The sequence below is a fragment of the Buceros rhinoceros genome, unplaced genomic scaffold (genome assembly GCF_000710305.1).
Source record: "Buceros rhinoceros silvestris isolate BGI_N320 unplaced genomic scaffold, ASM71030v1 scaffold22341, whole genome shotgun sequence".
Lineage (NCBI taxonomy): Eukaryota > Metazoa > Chordata > Aves > Bucerotiformes > Bucerotidae > Buceros > Buceros rhinoceros.
Window position 1 is genome coordinate 6,950 of NW_010392791.1, and position 12,727 is coordinate 19,676.

At 43.5% G+C, this 12,727-nt stretch overlaps 1 protein-coding gene across 1 annotated transcript in view; it reads right to left on the reverse strand.

Annotated features, from left to right (window-relative positions):
- Window positions 1-467: 467 nt before the first annotated feature.
- MAATS1 (MYCBP-associated, testis expressed 1) overlaps window positions 468-12,727 on the reverse strand; it is a 28,171-nt gene continuing 15,911 nt past the window's right edge. Inside the window, exons 10-15 of the mRNA XM_010144637.1 lie at window positions 11,725-11,796; window positions 9,976-10,122; window positions 6,641-6,862; window positions 5,233-5,381; window positions 3,927-4,018; window positions 468-769 (exon numbers count right to left, since the gene is read on the reverse strand). Coding sequence (XP_010142939.1) covers window positions 468-769; window positions 3,927-4,018; window positions 5,233-5,381; window positions 6,641-6,862; window positions 9,976-10,122; window positions 11,725-11,796 — 984 coding nt within the window. The remainder of the gene's footprint in view (window positions 770-3,926; window positions 4,019-5,232; window positions 5,382-6,640; window positions 6,863-9,975; window positions 10,123-11,724; window positions 11,797-12,727) is intronic.

Sequence of the window (12,727 nt, forward strand, 5' to 3'; positions counted from 1 at the left end):
TTCCATGCTTTATTAATAGAGGTGCTAATGCAGGCAGCCACTCGGCTTTTCTCCACTAAGGAAATCAGTGGGACATGCTTGAGAAAAGACCCAAGGAAATACCATCAAAAGCCCAGGTGCAGAGCTTTACTGGTCTGCGTCAGGAAAACAAACAAGGAATGTTAACGCTGCTTTCTCACTCGAGCTTCTCTTAATAATTAGAAGAGGCAAATTAGCTAGTGAGGTCCAAAGCCAGTTGGGGAGGGGGTGGAGTGGGCTGGACTGGGGTTCCTACAACAAAATGTATCCAGAGTGGTTCCAGGACTACATTGCTGGCAGGCAGTGGGAAGGACAGCCTGAGGGAGAGAGAAGATTTTCCATTCTGGATGCCCTGAAAAAGGTAAACATAATGTGCTTCCCAATCCTGTACTAGCTCTGAGCTCAAATCACGGAGGGGAAGGGAAACTCACCTGGCTTGTCTTCTGTCTCTAGGAGGCTGTGGGATCCCCATCCCATGCATCAGAAGGCGTCACTGCTATCCCTCCTGGGCTTGCTTCGCACAGAAGTTTACCTGGTTCGTGTGCAACTGGGGCAGAGCAAGCGCTGTCAGCTGCACTTGGTCCAGCAGCTGTCCCACTCAAAGCAGCACTGGCTGTGCCAGCAGGAGGATCTCCCTCTGTCTTGCTGGCAGCTGTCTCTCCGTGTACTGCCAGATCAGCCAGTAGTCTCTCTGTGCCCCTGTGGATAATCTGATGAGCAGCATAGATGTGCTTTCTTTGGGACTGCCTCACTGTGCAGAAAAAGAGGTAAGGCTTTTACTTGGAAATGTACAGCAAAGAGTTCTCTGTAGAGGAGAAGGGAGGGATAACTTTTAGCCTTCCTGCAGCTGTGGAAAAGCCTATCTCGGGAGAAAGAATTATGCCCTTCTAACTTCGGCTGAAAGCATTCTACTGCCACCTAATAGCAGTGACCAACTTTGCATTTCACTTTGAAGACTAGCCCCCACAGTGAGAAGCACAGCCAAAGTGTTTTCCTTTCCAGCTTAGGCCAGAACTGCCCTGGACATGTTACCAGGCTTTAAAATAACTTCTCCGTCAGTGTCCGTTAAGTGCAGCAGACCTACGGAAGGCTGCAGGTAAAACTGCCCTCTCCCGTGTTATGATTTTGCCTGCACTGAGAAACTCTCACTGACTTCAAAGTAAGACTTGGAGCCAGTATAGAGACATTAAGACACGGTCTTCCTTTTGCTACTGGAGAATTGTTCTTTTCTGTGTTTTACAGTTTTCATCCAATCTCATTCCTGTGTATTTCCAGCCCACCTCTTGCGAAAAAATTACCCAAGCCAAAGCATTCACCCTGCAATTGTCTTAACTGATCTTCACCATTCTTTCTCTCTCTAGACTTAAGATGCTGGTCAATAATCATGGGGATTGAAATACTGCGTGCTTATAAGGAGGGCGTAGGGAATGCTGCAGGACCGAGCTGTGGCTCTCACAATGTCACTTTCCTGCAAAAGCCCGAGACTTCCCTTTTGCTTTGGTCTGTTCATGTTGTAAGGCTGAGCTCTACTTTCACCGTGAATCTGAATCTCTGTTGTTTTGCATGCTGTCGTACACCTCTACATACTGTCACTGACTCAGTCACTCAGTGTTACTAACCCATCCTGTTTATGTTTATCTACCTCCCAGATCCATTTTGCCGACAATGAATGCAGCTGGATCTCACTTGTGTTTGAAAAGCTGACCCTCACCAGCCAGCTCTCGATTCCCAGAAGAGTTCTCTCTACCCAAGACATTTTGGCTTCAATCACGTATGCATGAACTGCATGAACCATACTGGGAATACTCTCCTGGTATTGCTGCAGTCCCTTCCCCCATTCACAGTGAATTCCAGCTAACAGAGAACAGCCTCAAACTGGTGATTGTCCTTTTAAAAGCAAGTTTTTCGTATGGGCACACTGACTTAAACTTACAGTGAGGGAGGGTTCAGAAGAGAGGTGCAAGTGGGTTTCAAGATGAGTCAGTACTGGATAACTCCTGCTTTTATGCATAGGAATGTGACAAAAAGAGGAGAAAAAAAGGAGAGAGGAAAGACGGGGTAATGGCAACATACAGATATTTAAGGGAAAGCCAAAATGTAGGCAAAGACTTAACTGCTGGTCCTCAAATCTTTGTTCTACAAATGGATTTGCTCCTCTGGCAGGCCAGACAGCTGTGCTCTCAGGTCACTTCCTACCAGATTCAAGGGAGATGTATGCTCGAGCATGTGTCAGGTTGCTAAAACACGGTTTCATAATGCATAATCTGGCTCACTATAGGGAAAGTTTTAAAAGCTGCCATAGAAACTGAATACGCTGATGTGCTCATGAGATCCACCATTCTTTGCTACTATTTCCTTTGGAATGACATGGAACAGTTAGTGAGTCTGTTTCCCTGAAGGTAGCACTGTGCAGGAAGTTTCTGGCAGGGTTTGCATATCGGCGCGTACGTTTGGTAGAATTCAGTTATCTCTTTGGTGCATGGAGTCCCCTCCGCCTCCTGCAGCAATAGCAGAAGAGTATGAGCCAGATCTCTTCCTGACATCTGATGTCTGTCATCACAAGAAAATTGTGGCAAATTTCACCTGATCACGTTTGAAAGAGCTCTTGTACTTTGTCACCTATTGTTGCAGCTCTTCCACCAGCACCACTTGAATTTTTGTCTGGCTCTAGCTCTGCCTTCCAGGCAAACCCACTGTAGATACCACAGATTCTGAAGGTTTTTTTCCCTCTGTTGCTTGGGAGTGCTTCTGAGGTACTTCATTCATTAGCCGCTGTGGCATTTAAGCCCAGTACATATTTTCTTCTGTGATGGTATCTTGGCGTGTCCAGAATCCTAGGCCATCTCCAGGTCTTCTCTTTCCGTTCTCCTTTCTGAGACAGACTAACCTGTGCATGTTAGTGCCTGAGCTGCAGGCTTCATTGACTAAAATCACATCACCTGCTTTGGCAGTCTTGCAGAAGCAGGGCTACAGAGAACGGAGCTGATCTAAGCTTATGCAGAATTGCCAGCTGCTGAATAGACACTGTTGTTTTGACAAATACAAAAACTAGGAAGAAAAAAGTTTGCACAATTCACAGACCATGACATGGGTTTGCAGAGGGTGTGTATTTTCATTCACAAAGCAACAAAACACCCAGTGAAGTGCCTTCATTCTCAAGTCCGAGTACGCTGTGGCGAGGACCACTTCAGACTCTATTGTGATACAATTGCTTTTCTTAAATTATATCCACTTTCTGTGGGTGACTGGTTTAGTAACGGCTGTCTGCATGCGCTGGTCAGTGGAAACACCCCAGTTAAGAACAGCCATTTATTCATCATGCTCACACATTTCCAGGGCCTTCCCCTCTGTACTTTGACAGATACTGTTCATTTTGGCTGAACAGAAGCATCCTTTACAAGTGCAAGATTATCTACTTAAAACACGATGCCGCTATAGCCAACCCTAGAACTTTATCTTTGCTTCTAGCTCTCAACCAATTGTGGGTCAGGGGAGAGACACAGGAAAGCATATAATCTTCCTTCCACATATGGTGTATATTTAAGTAATCTCCCTGTTAGACTTCTACAGTTTTTGGAAATTGCCATATAATAGACAATCAACAGCCATGCCACTTAAAGATTTTTCCCAGTTTATTTTTGAAAGTGCAGTGGGCTGTTTCTTTTCATATAGTTTTACTGTTACACCAAATTTACATCAGGCAGGTCTGAATTCAGATCACCATTTAAAAAGACTAAAGATCATAAGAAATCAGTGAAAAAGAGTCAGAGGGCTTAAATTTCTACCTGTAGAGTGCAAAAGGTGAATCTCAGAGAACTGAGACAACTCTTGGCACTGCATCTTTCAGTGCACTACAGTGAGGAGGCTGAACCAGTTTACGAAGAGAATAAAGTTACTGGACTCCATACCTTTTTCCCTGATAGACATTTTCTCAGCTTCTGGAATCATGAAATCATAAACCAGCTCTGCTACAATCTCTTCGGACTGTAGGCGACTTCGACTACAGAACAGATGCAGAAGGGTATTAGTATTTTTAATTTCTTTCCAGATCACCTCTGCAAACACAAGACTCCCTTGTAAATATTCTCACTATTTTCAAGGGAATGTATTATCATGGCAGTAATTGTCAGCTGGCTCTCTCTTTATCCTACAAGAAGGTGACAGTGTGACTACTCCCCTTGCATGGCACTGCCAATGTCTTCAACACTGCATTGGAAAGCAGGGAGCATATTTCCAAGGAGAAGATCACCCTGGACTCCTTATCCTCGAAGGTATTTAGGAGCTCAGTTCTCACTGACGACACTGTGTCTAACCGAGTTAGACAAGCAGATACCTCTGAGAATTTGCATCTTTGTCAATTTTGTCTTTGGCCCATTGCTGAGTTTGCTGAATTCTTCCCTTTTGTGACTCTGCGTTTGGCTGGTCCCCATGCTCTTTTCCTTGCCAGTGTTTGGTGGGTTCCCAACTGGTCCAGGGGCTGCATGCATTATCTACACTTCATTCTCCCCAAGGATTTCATCACTCTGGTTGTATTCATCTAGTTACAAAATACAGAACTGCTGTACCATAGGAGAGTCACTGTGTCATCGGGATTTTTATGGCTCAACTCCAGAAAAAGGGCATAGAAACTGAACTGGAGGTTTGGCAGGTCCTAAAAAGTATTCACTGCTGATGCCCCAGCCAAACACAAGACTGTGGTGTTCTCAACAACTTACTCTACTCAAAGTGCCTTGTCAGGCAGCCATCAGTATGACTGACCCCCATGGAAATTGGCAGTTTCTTAAAGAACAGGCATCCCAGAATGAAAGGCTGCTGTATAGCTGTACCTTTCAGCCTCTCTTTCAAACTCATTTTCTGTAGTCGTATAAATAAATGAAAAGACCGGTATGAATGGGTATTGCTTTAGGCAGTTCCCAGATTCACTTAAAGCTCAGTCACAGCATCACATTGGCATGGATAAGTCTAAAAAGGGTGATTCACAGATCCCACAAGGGATTTGCAAAGGGAGTCTGGCACATGCTGTGTAGAAATAAAACTCTGATGGATTTATATGTGTGTACCAGGTAGTAACAGTGTGGTTCCCATACTGCAGTCAGTCTAATGAGGCGACTGCCCTTCCCACGTCTTAGGTTATACCTGTGACCACGGATGCAGATGGTCAGGCAGGTTCTAAACTGCTGTAAACAGCCTCTAATGTGCAGTTTAGTAACATACCGACTTTCCATTTCGTAAGCAATGTCATTGATTTCTAGAGCCATCCTCTGAACCTCTTCCCTGGCTTGTTCTTCAGCTGTGTTCTCCATGCTACTCAGGATAATGTCTTCCAAGTAGGAGTCAATAGTGCTCTGGTGCACTTTCACTACCTGGAACAAAACATCAAGCTATTGTTCCACTGCCTGTTGTTCTGCCAGGAGCCTGGTGGAAGTGGACTTCCACAAAAGGCAAGATCAACAGATTTTCATCAGACCCTTATTTTCAGGCAGGCCAGCCTGAGATTTGTTTTCAGATGTGCTTTCTGGGAAGAGTGACTTGTGTAAAAATTTATCATCTCACAATTCTTTCTGAGAACTAACTGAACAGAAAAAAGTGCAGGAAAGAACCAGTGGTGGAAGAAAAACTTATCCACAGATCCAGTTCTGCTGCAGCAGGTTAGCTGTGTGAATGCAATGGCAGTTGCTTCCTCTGTTCTCATGGTCCCCTGAGCAACAACTGCCAAATAATAATCATTAGTATTGACTTCAGTAAATTCATCAGCTTTCATTCAAGCAAATACTGAAGGAAAAGGTTCCATCAACCCAGTCAAAGTAGCTTTAATAAAAATGAGATAAAATTACTGGTTTCCTTATAATGGTTGTAGAGCAGAGATTCCAGAAACGGGTGTTTTCCCTCTGCTAGTGTGAAGGGCATAAGCTTATGGCACTTGGACCCTTCTTGCTTCCCACTCAGAGATGCAGAAGAGATGAGAGGAGAAGCTAAAATTAAAAGAAAAATAAACATGATGCCAGACTCTCTTGGTATTAACCTCCTCCCACGAAGTTTGAAAATTATTGGTTTAGTCAATTAGGCTCCCACTCATTCCTTTCAACTGGCAGAAATATGCTTCATGCAGTCAGGAGCTAGGGAGTAGGAATATGACTATAGAATAGTTATAGAATATGGTAATTCAGGATTTTTGTTTCTGGATTTTGAGGTTATGTTACCGATTGTCATTACTTCAGAATAGTTTTTGTACCTCTTATTGTTTGCAATCCACTTTTGGAGGGCAAAAGCTTTCCAAAACCTTGCTTAAAGGCATCCTTCCTGGAAGAGCACCAACAGTTCTGCTGGACAGACCAAGTGCTGACAAAACATTATTCCTAAAGATGATCTAGGTACATCTGTTTTCCATAGGTGTTTGTTGTGGAAATGATACACCTAACAGCACTGTCTGTAGGGGTATTCAGATCATCTTCAATTTAATGGGCATGACTCTTTTAGGAAGGAAGAACTCCCTCTTCAACTAAGCCTTCCCCCTCAATTTTAGCTGCCACCAAAGCTGAAGCACCTCCTTTCCATCTGGACCTTCCCACAAGGAGGCAGTTCCTACAATCCACCCACAGTTCCACCAGTCTCCCTCTCTTGCCTGTTTGAAAATCTCGTCTTCTTCCTGACGCCGCCTCTCTTCCACCTGACGACGTCCGCTCTCCTCCGCTTCTCGCATCCGCCTCTGCCTCTCAGCCAACATAACAAAAGCATGGATCTTCCGTTCCTCTTGCAGCCTCACCAGCTCTTTGGACAGGAAATCAAATATGTTCGCCAGAGCCCTTCCTTCTTCCCTGGCCAAGTGGTTTTCCATTGTTGACAGCTTCAGGAAAAAAAAATGCAAAGAATTGTGTTACAAACCCCAGGAATGTTTTTCGAAGTCCCCGGACTACCAAAGGCATGTGAAACAGCTCTGCAACACTCACTCTGACTAGCCATGGGACAACTCTACAAGTTTTGCATTCTTCTTCTTTTACATGTGCTGGCCTGGAATCTGCATAACGTAACACTTCTGTGTACAGGCTCCGAAGGCATAAAGAGGATAAAAACTGACAAAACTAGTCAGGGAGGGAATAGTCCGACACTATTTATGTGCTTGTCCACACTAGGACAAGCAGCCTCTATGCTTGGGTGGGTGGGAAGAGATAAAGCACTAGACATGCTGTATTCCAGGTAATAATAATAAACTGCTTTTGTGGCTGTGAGTATAACCTGCACAGCTGCTGAGGCCATCTGCTTGTTGCTGGGCAAAGTTCCGCTATCAAGACCAAGAAACAGGAGATATAAAAGTGACAATGAAATGACTTCAGCTGCATACCCTCCATCTTTCTGTGCTAAGCTTAGCTAGACCTGACCAGAACAACAGGACTGAAAGTTGCAAATGAAGCTTCTTTCTAGCATTTGGAAAGTAAACCCTCAACCTTTATGACTAGGAAGCTTGCGTAAAAATTTAGGAAATTGTATTTCTGAGTACAGCCAAATTTCTATCTGCTCCTCAGGATACAAAATGTCTGCTACAGTTCAAAGTCACCTCAGTGAAATGATACTCGTCGGATGCACATTCACCACATGACCAAAGTGATTCAACTTGCTGAGGTAATACAGCAGCCATGAGTCCCTACAGCTTTAGGTATTGAGTTGTTACCTAAAACTGTACTAGTTACTAACTGCTAACAAATTCTAATCAGCAGTAATTATATTGAGTTTGAAGAAGTGCAAATGAGACCTTGAAATTCCAGGTAATGGAAAAATCAGAAAGTCTGTGACGCAGCTGAGACGAGATTCTAAGTGTTCAGTGTTACTGTGCCATTCACTCCTTGTTCCAAGCACATCATGTTTTATGGGTTGGGTATGTGTGATTGCACTTTGCGAAGGGACAAGATCTATGTCAAGTTCGTTACCTTCAGTAAGGACTATGAAGCCACACTCCTGGGCAGCTGGGATGCTGTGTTTCTATTGGAATAAATAGGCAATAACAGAGTAGACCTGAATGTAAAATTCAAAACGGAGCTGCAATATCCCAGACAAGTAGTAACAGATCAGCTTTCTTACACTGCTGTGCCGTGCCACTGCTCATGCAGCGTTTCGAAGAAAGTGAGCTTCTCAGTGTGGCACACATCTAGAAGTCACAGTGCTTAGCCCATGTGTGTTTAAGACAGATGGCAATGCAGTAAGTGCAGCAGCCCACAGCGAGGGATAATATGGAACTAACGTGCTGCTTCCTCTTTATTGCTCCAGGTGCTGGTGCAAAGTGGAGGAAAACAACCCAGGAACTCTTGTCTTAGACTTTTGTTATATATGAGGTTGGACATTTTCTACCCCTCGTCTTTGTCCATTTTATCTGGAGTTTCCGTCCTCTTTCTGCAGGAAGCATTTCTTGAAGAATGCCTCTTTTTATACTGGAAAGGTCAAAAACCTGAAAAAAACCTGTGACCACCAAAACCTATAGCCCTCTGAGTCATCAGTGACTTTCTAAAACAGCCATGCACACAGAGAACTCCTGCACATGCATTCCAGAGAGTTTTAAAGTTCAAAATGTTTGAAAACCTGAGCCTTGGACTGTGTGCCTTCAGAAACATAGTAAAAAAACCCACAAGAGTAGAGGAGGCAGATACCAGCAGAGGGGGATAGTGGCTCTCCCAAAAGGAAATTCTGAGATCAGAGGTCAGCATCTTTACCATTTGCTCTCCCTCCTTCTCTATTAATATCATTATGGTGCCTGAACTGCTTTCTCTCAGGTCACTCTCACCTGAGCTTCCAGAAGAGAAGGAGCATTTCAAATTGCTAATACCTAAGGCTTTTATTTTTCCCTTAATTTCTCAGTAGAGAAAATTTGTATTCCTGCACTCCACACCTGGGAGCCCAGTGTATAAGGGAGCATCTGGCAATGACAAACAGTAAAACACAGTCACTCGCCTCAATTTTTACTGAGATTTGAGGGGAAATTTTGCTGCTGCCCACCCAGCAGGAAGCAGTGGTCTGGCTTCATCTCCACCAGGCCAGCTGGCCAGAGGATGCTGTTATCGTAATCTGGAACCTGCAGAATTGCCTCATAGCTAGTCACTGAAAAAAACAGGAGACTAGTAAAAACTGTAGGAAAACCTGCAGGAATGTTATATGAATGAGTATCTGAGATGTAGTGAAGTCCGGACAAAGTTTCTTTAAGATCCATTTCAAACCAACATCTGCCATTTACTTCACTTTGCTCTGGAAGGTTGCGGCTTGCAAGGAAATAGGATGGGAATTTGCAACCCCGGCTCTCACAAGATCCTTGGCAGAGGATGGAGCCCAAAGTTGCTCTGCTCTCCATAACAGTGGCAAGTATAATAATGGGACACCATTGCTAAGGTTCTAGAGGTCTCAAGCCCAGCAAGATCTACAAAGAAAGTCTGCTCTGGCTTCTTTTGTGATGTTTTAGGCCTTAGGAGGTGCCTGAGAGTGCCAAGCTAGAAAAGGAACAGGGAAATGACAGAGCAGTAACACACTTTCAGTAAAATATCTGACAGCTGTGAGTGACAAGCATGTATTGTGATGCCAGGTCACAGCTCCAGTCAAATTGATTGAAACGTGGGAAAACTGAGGTTCATCTGACAGTATGGTTCGTTCAAAGCCCTGTAAATATAAATAAGTGCTCTGTCTGCAAACAAAGCGAGTGCAGCCTGGGTAGCAGCTGTAGTCACGGCTCCTCAGTCTGTTTCTGAGATTCCCCGGAGTCCCCACAGCAGGGAGAGAGCAATTTTAGCCCCTCAGGCATTCAGTGCTTGGTCTGTGCTAGGAGGGCATTTTTGTTACTTGGAGCAGTGCTTTCTGTGCTGTGTGTGGATAATGGGAAGCATAAAGAAATTAAATGTGAGAGTGTTGGTGGTACTGCAAGCACAGAGTGCCTGGTCAGGGTGGTATTGTGAAGCAGCCTTTCCACCTATATAACAGGCAAACCTTGTGCATTTGCAAGTTATGCTCTTGCTGTAGAGCCAGTGTCATTTGCGCCTCTGCCTTCAGAAGCAGCTGTCCATCTTCCTGGAGCGCGTGAGTGGTGCGCAGCTCTCGGATCAGTTCCAGCCGCTTCTCCTTCTCTTCATACATCTTTAAAATAAACAACCAGGCATATTAAATAGAGAATATAAATCAACATGTTCTTCCAGCAGAGCACACCTTTTTCTCCATGGTGCAAGGTCAGGTGGTTCCAAGACCTGGTTCTCTCTAAGAAATTTGTGACTGCATTTAGGCAAACACTACAGCCGCTGGATAAAGCTTGCTGAAACCCTCCTGCAGAGAAGATGAAAGTAGCCTATACTCCACTCTGCTGTGGAGTATAGACAGTCTCTTGCAACTTCATTATATACTTTTTTTTCTTTTTTTTTTTTTTTTTTTTTTTTTTTTTTTTTTTTTTTTTTTTCTGTTTGGCTTCACCCAGAACTCAACTACTGGAACACAGAAGAGCAACACCAATGTCAAGTGAAAGGAGCAGTAAGAATATCCAGCAGTATTCTGGATATTCTGTCATATCAGCCTCAATGTCAAAGCTTCCCAGTCTGAGCACTGGTCCTTTTCCTCAGTCCAGGGTTAGATGTCTCCTGTTTCAACATCTACTGTTCTCTGACCTTTGTTTTGAGGGAGTCCAGCAACAGCCCAAAGCAATAAATTGGTGAGGAGGTTACTGAAGCTGCCACTGTCCCTGTTATATCCCTATTATGGCCCAGCCCTTCCCTGACACTGTCAGTTTCATTCCCCCTCTCTTTCAACAGGACTTCCAGTAGCAACAAAGATCACTCAACCCTGCTCACGTTATTCTCCAACTGAGTAATTTATTTCTGATACAGCAGTAGCTGGAAGGAGATTCCTAAAATTACAGGACATTTCATGATGTGACAGTCAACAGTCCTGCAATGGCATCAAACATCCTTCCCATAGATCACCACAGAACTGGAGAAGACTTGGGAAGCCTATATGCTACCTCAAGCCACTTTCACAGTGTTGCATTGTTTGCTAAAGCTCAAGTCAGGGTCCCACAAGGGAACACTTCACAAACATTGAATAGTAAGTGCAAGAGAGAATATCAATTATATTCTCAGCAGGCATGAAAACAAACCTTCTGGACTGGTCTGATCAAAAGTGATAGACTTGCTTAATATAAAGCCCATTAGGCGTGGCTACTCAACCTTTACCTAGACCCAGTTTTGCTCCACTGAAAGCAGAATGATGGGTCCTGCACTTAATGGAAATCATGGTGGTATGCTTCAGTGGCTCCTCGTTTAAGGTTCAGCTCATCATCACAGGAAACTGGAAAGATGGTATGAAATAACAGGCAGCCCTGCTGGGATGTGGGAGGTTTCTTGTGCCTGGGATCTTGGCATAATCAAGGCAAAATGTACTCATGGTCCAGATCTAGCCTAGAATTTGCCATTTGAGTAATTTTCCTACGAAGCATCTAATTATCAGATGAATGTAGGGGATGGCAGGAACAGGGAGACACCCACAGACATGTAGGAACCTGGAAGTTCCTGTAAGACATTTGGGCTGGAGGGCAAAGACTTTAGCCTTGAAGGACTCTAGATAACACACAGTAGGATATGCTGTAGAAGCCTCATTACCCTTGATTAGTGCTGTGGAAGAAAGATTGCAAACACACTTTCAATCATTTCCACCGCCATTCTGGAGAGACATAAACAAAGAGTCACAGAATACCATGTTCTGAATAGCCCTGCCTCGGAGCAACTTCTGCAGACAGATCACTGCCAGTTCTGTTTCCTCTTCCTCCTGCCAAAACACAACAAATATCCACACAATAATTAACTACTTCTTTGGAGACTGAGATGTCTATAGATTATCTATCTATCTAACTATCAAAAAGTCTAACTCATGTCCAGCTTTTTGTCCCTTGTTTCTGAACACCATTCTTCTAATTTCTAGGCAAAGGAAGGTGAGTCAGAATAATACATACTTCCATGTTTTACAAGAGATGGGGGAGAAAGTCCATATAATTAGATTCTATCTGAAATTTTAGAGGGTCTTTAGAGACGAGTTCCTAATGATGAGGAGATGTTGAGGGAGAAAATGACTGTATGCATTAGAAATGCTATTTGTAGTTCGACTGAATCTGAGTTTGCAAAATGAGCATCAGCTACATTAATTTAACAGGTCCAAACACTAAGGGGCTAAAATTATTACTGAAGGAGGTACAAGAGAGCTGTTAACCATAAATAAAGGGATTAAATTAAAAGGGAAGTTACACAAGTTTTCTTTTTTATATTTATTCCAAGTTATATTTATTCCAAGTTACTTTATCAGAGTAACTCAGTAAATTTAAGTCTCAGAAAGTGACAGTTTAGAAATAAAATTAATTACTTTGTATTGTGATTTGTCTCTTTGAGAACTTTAGTAGCCAAGCATTCTGTGACTGATACCAACTTGGAAGAATGGTGAAGCATAGTGGGAAAGGGAACATGACCGTAGGAGGAAAAAAAGAAAAAGGGCTTATTTTAAACAGAGGAAGCACAGCTGGCAGCATTTTTTCTTGTGAAGGGGTCTTCTAGTCTGGAGTTGACAGCAGCAGAAGGAAAAAGCCCATTGGGTGCCTGGGAAATATAAAAAGAGATCTAAAAATTGCAAAGAAGTTTTTTTTAATAAAGAGCTTGTGAGGTCTGCATTGAAATGTGGTATTTTAGAAGTGCTCAAAAAACAGGGAAGA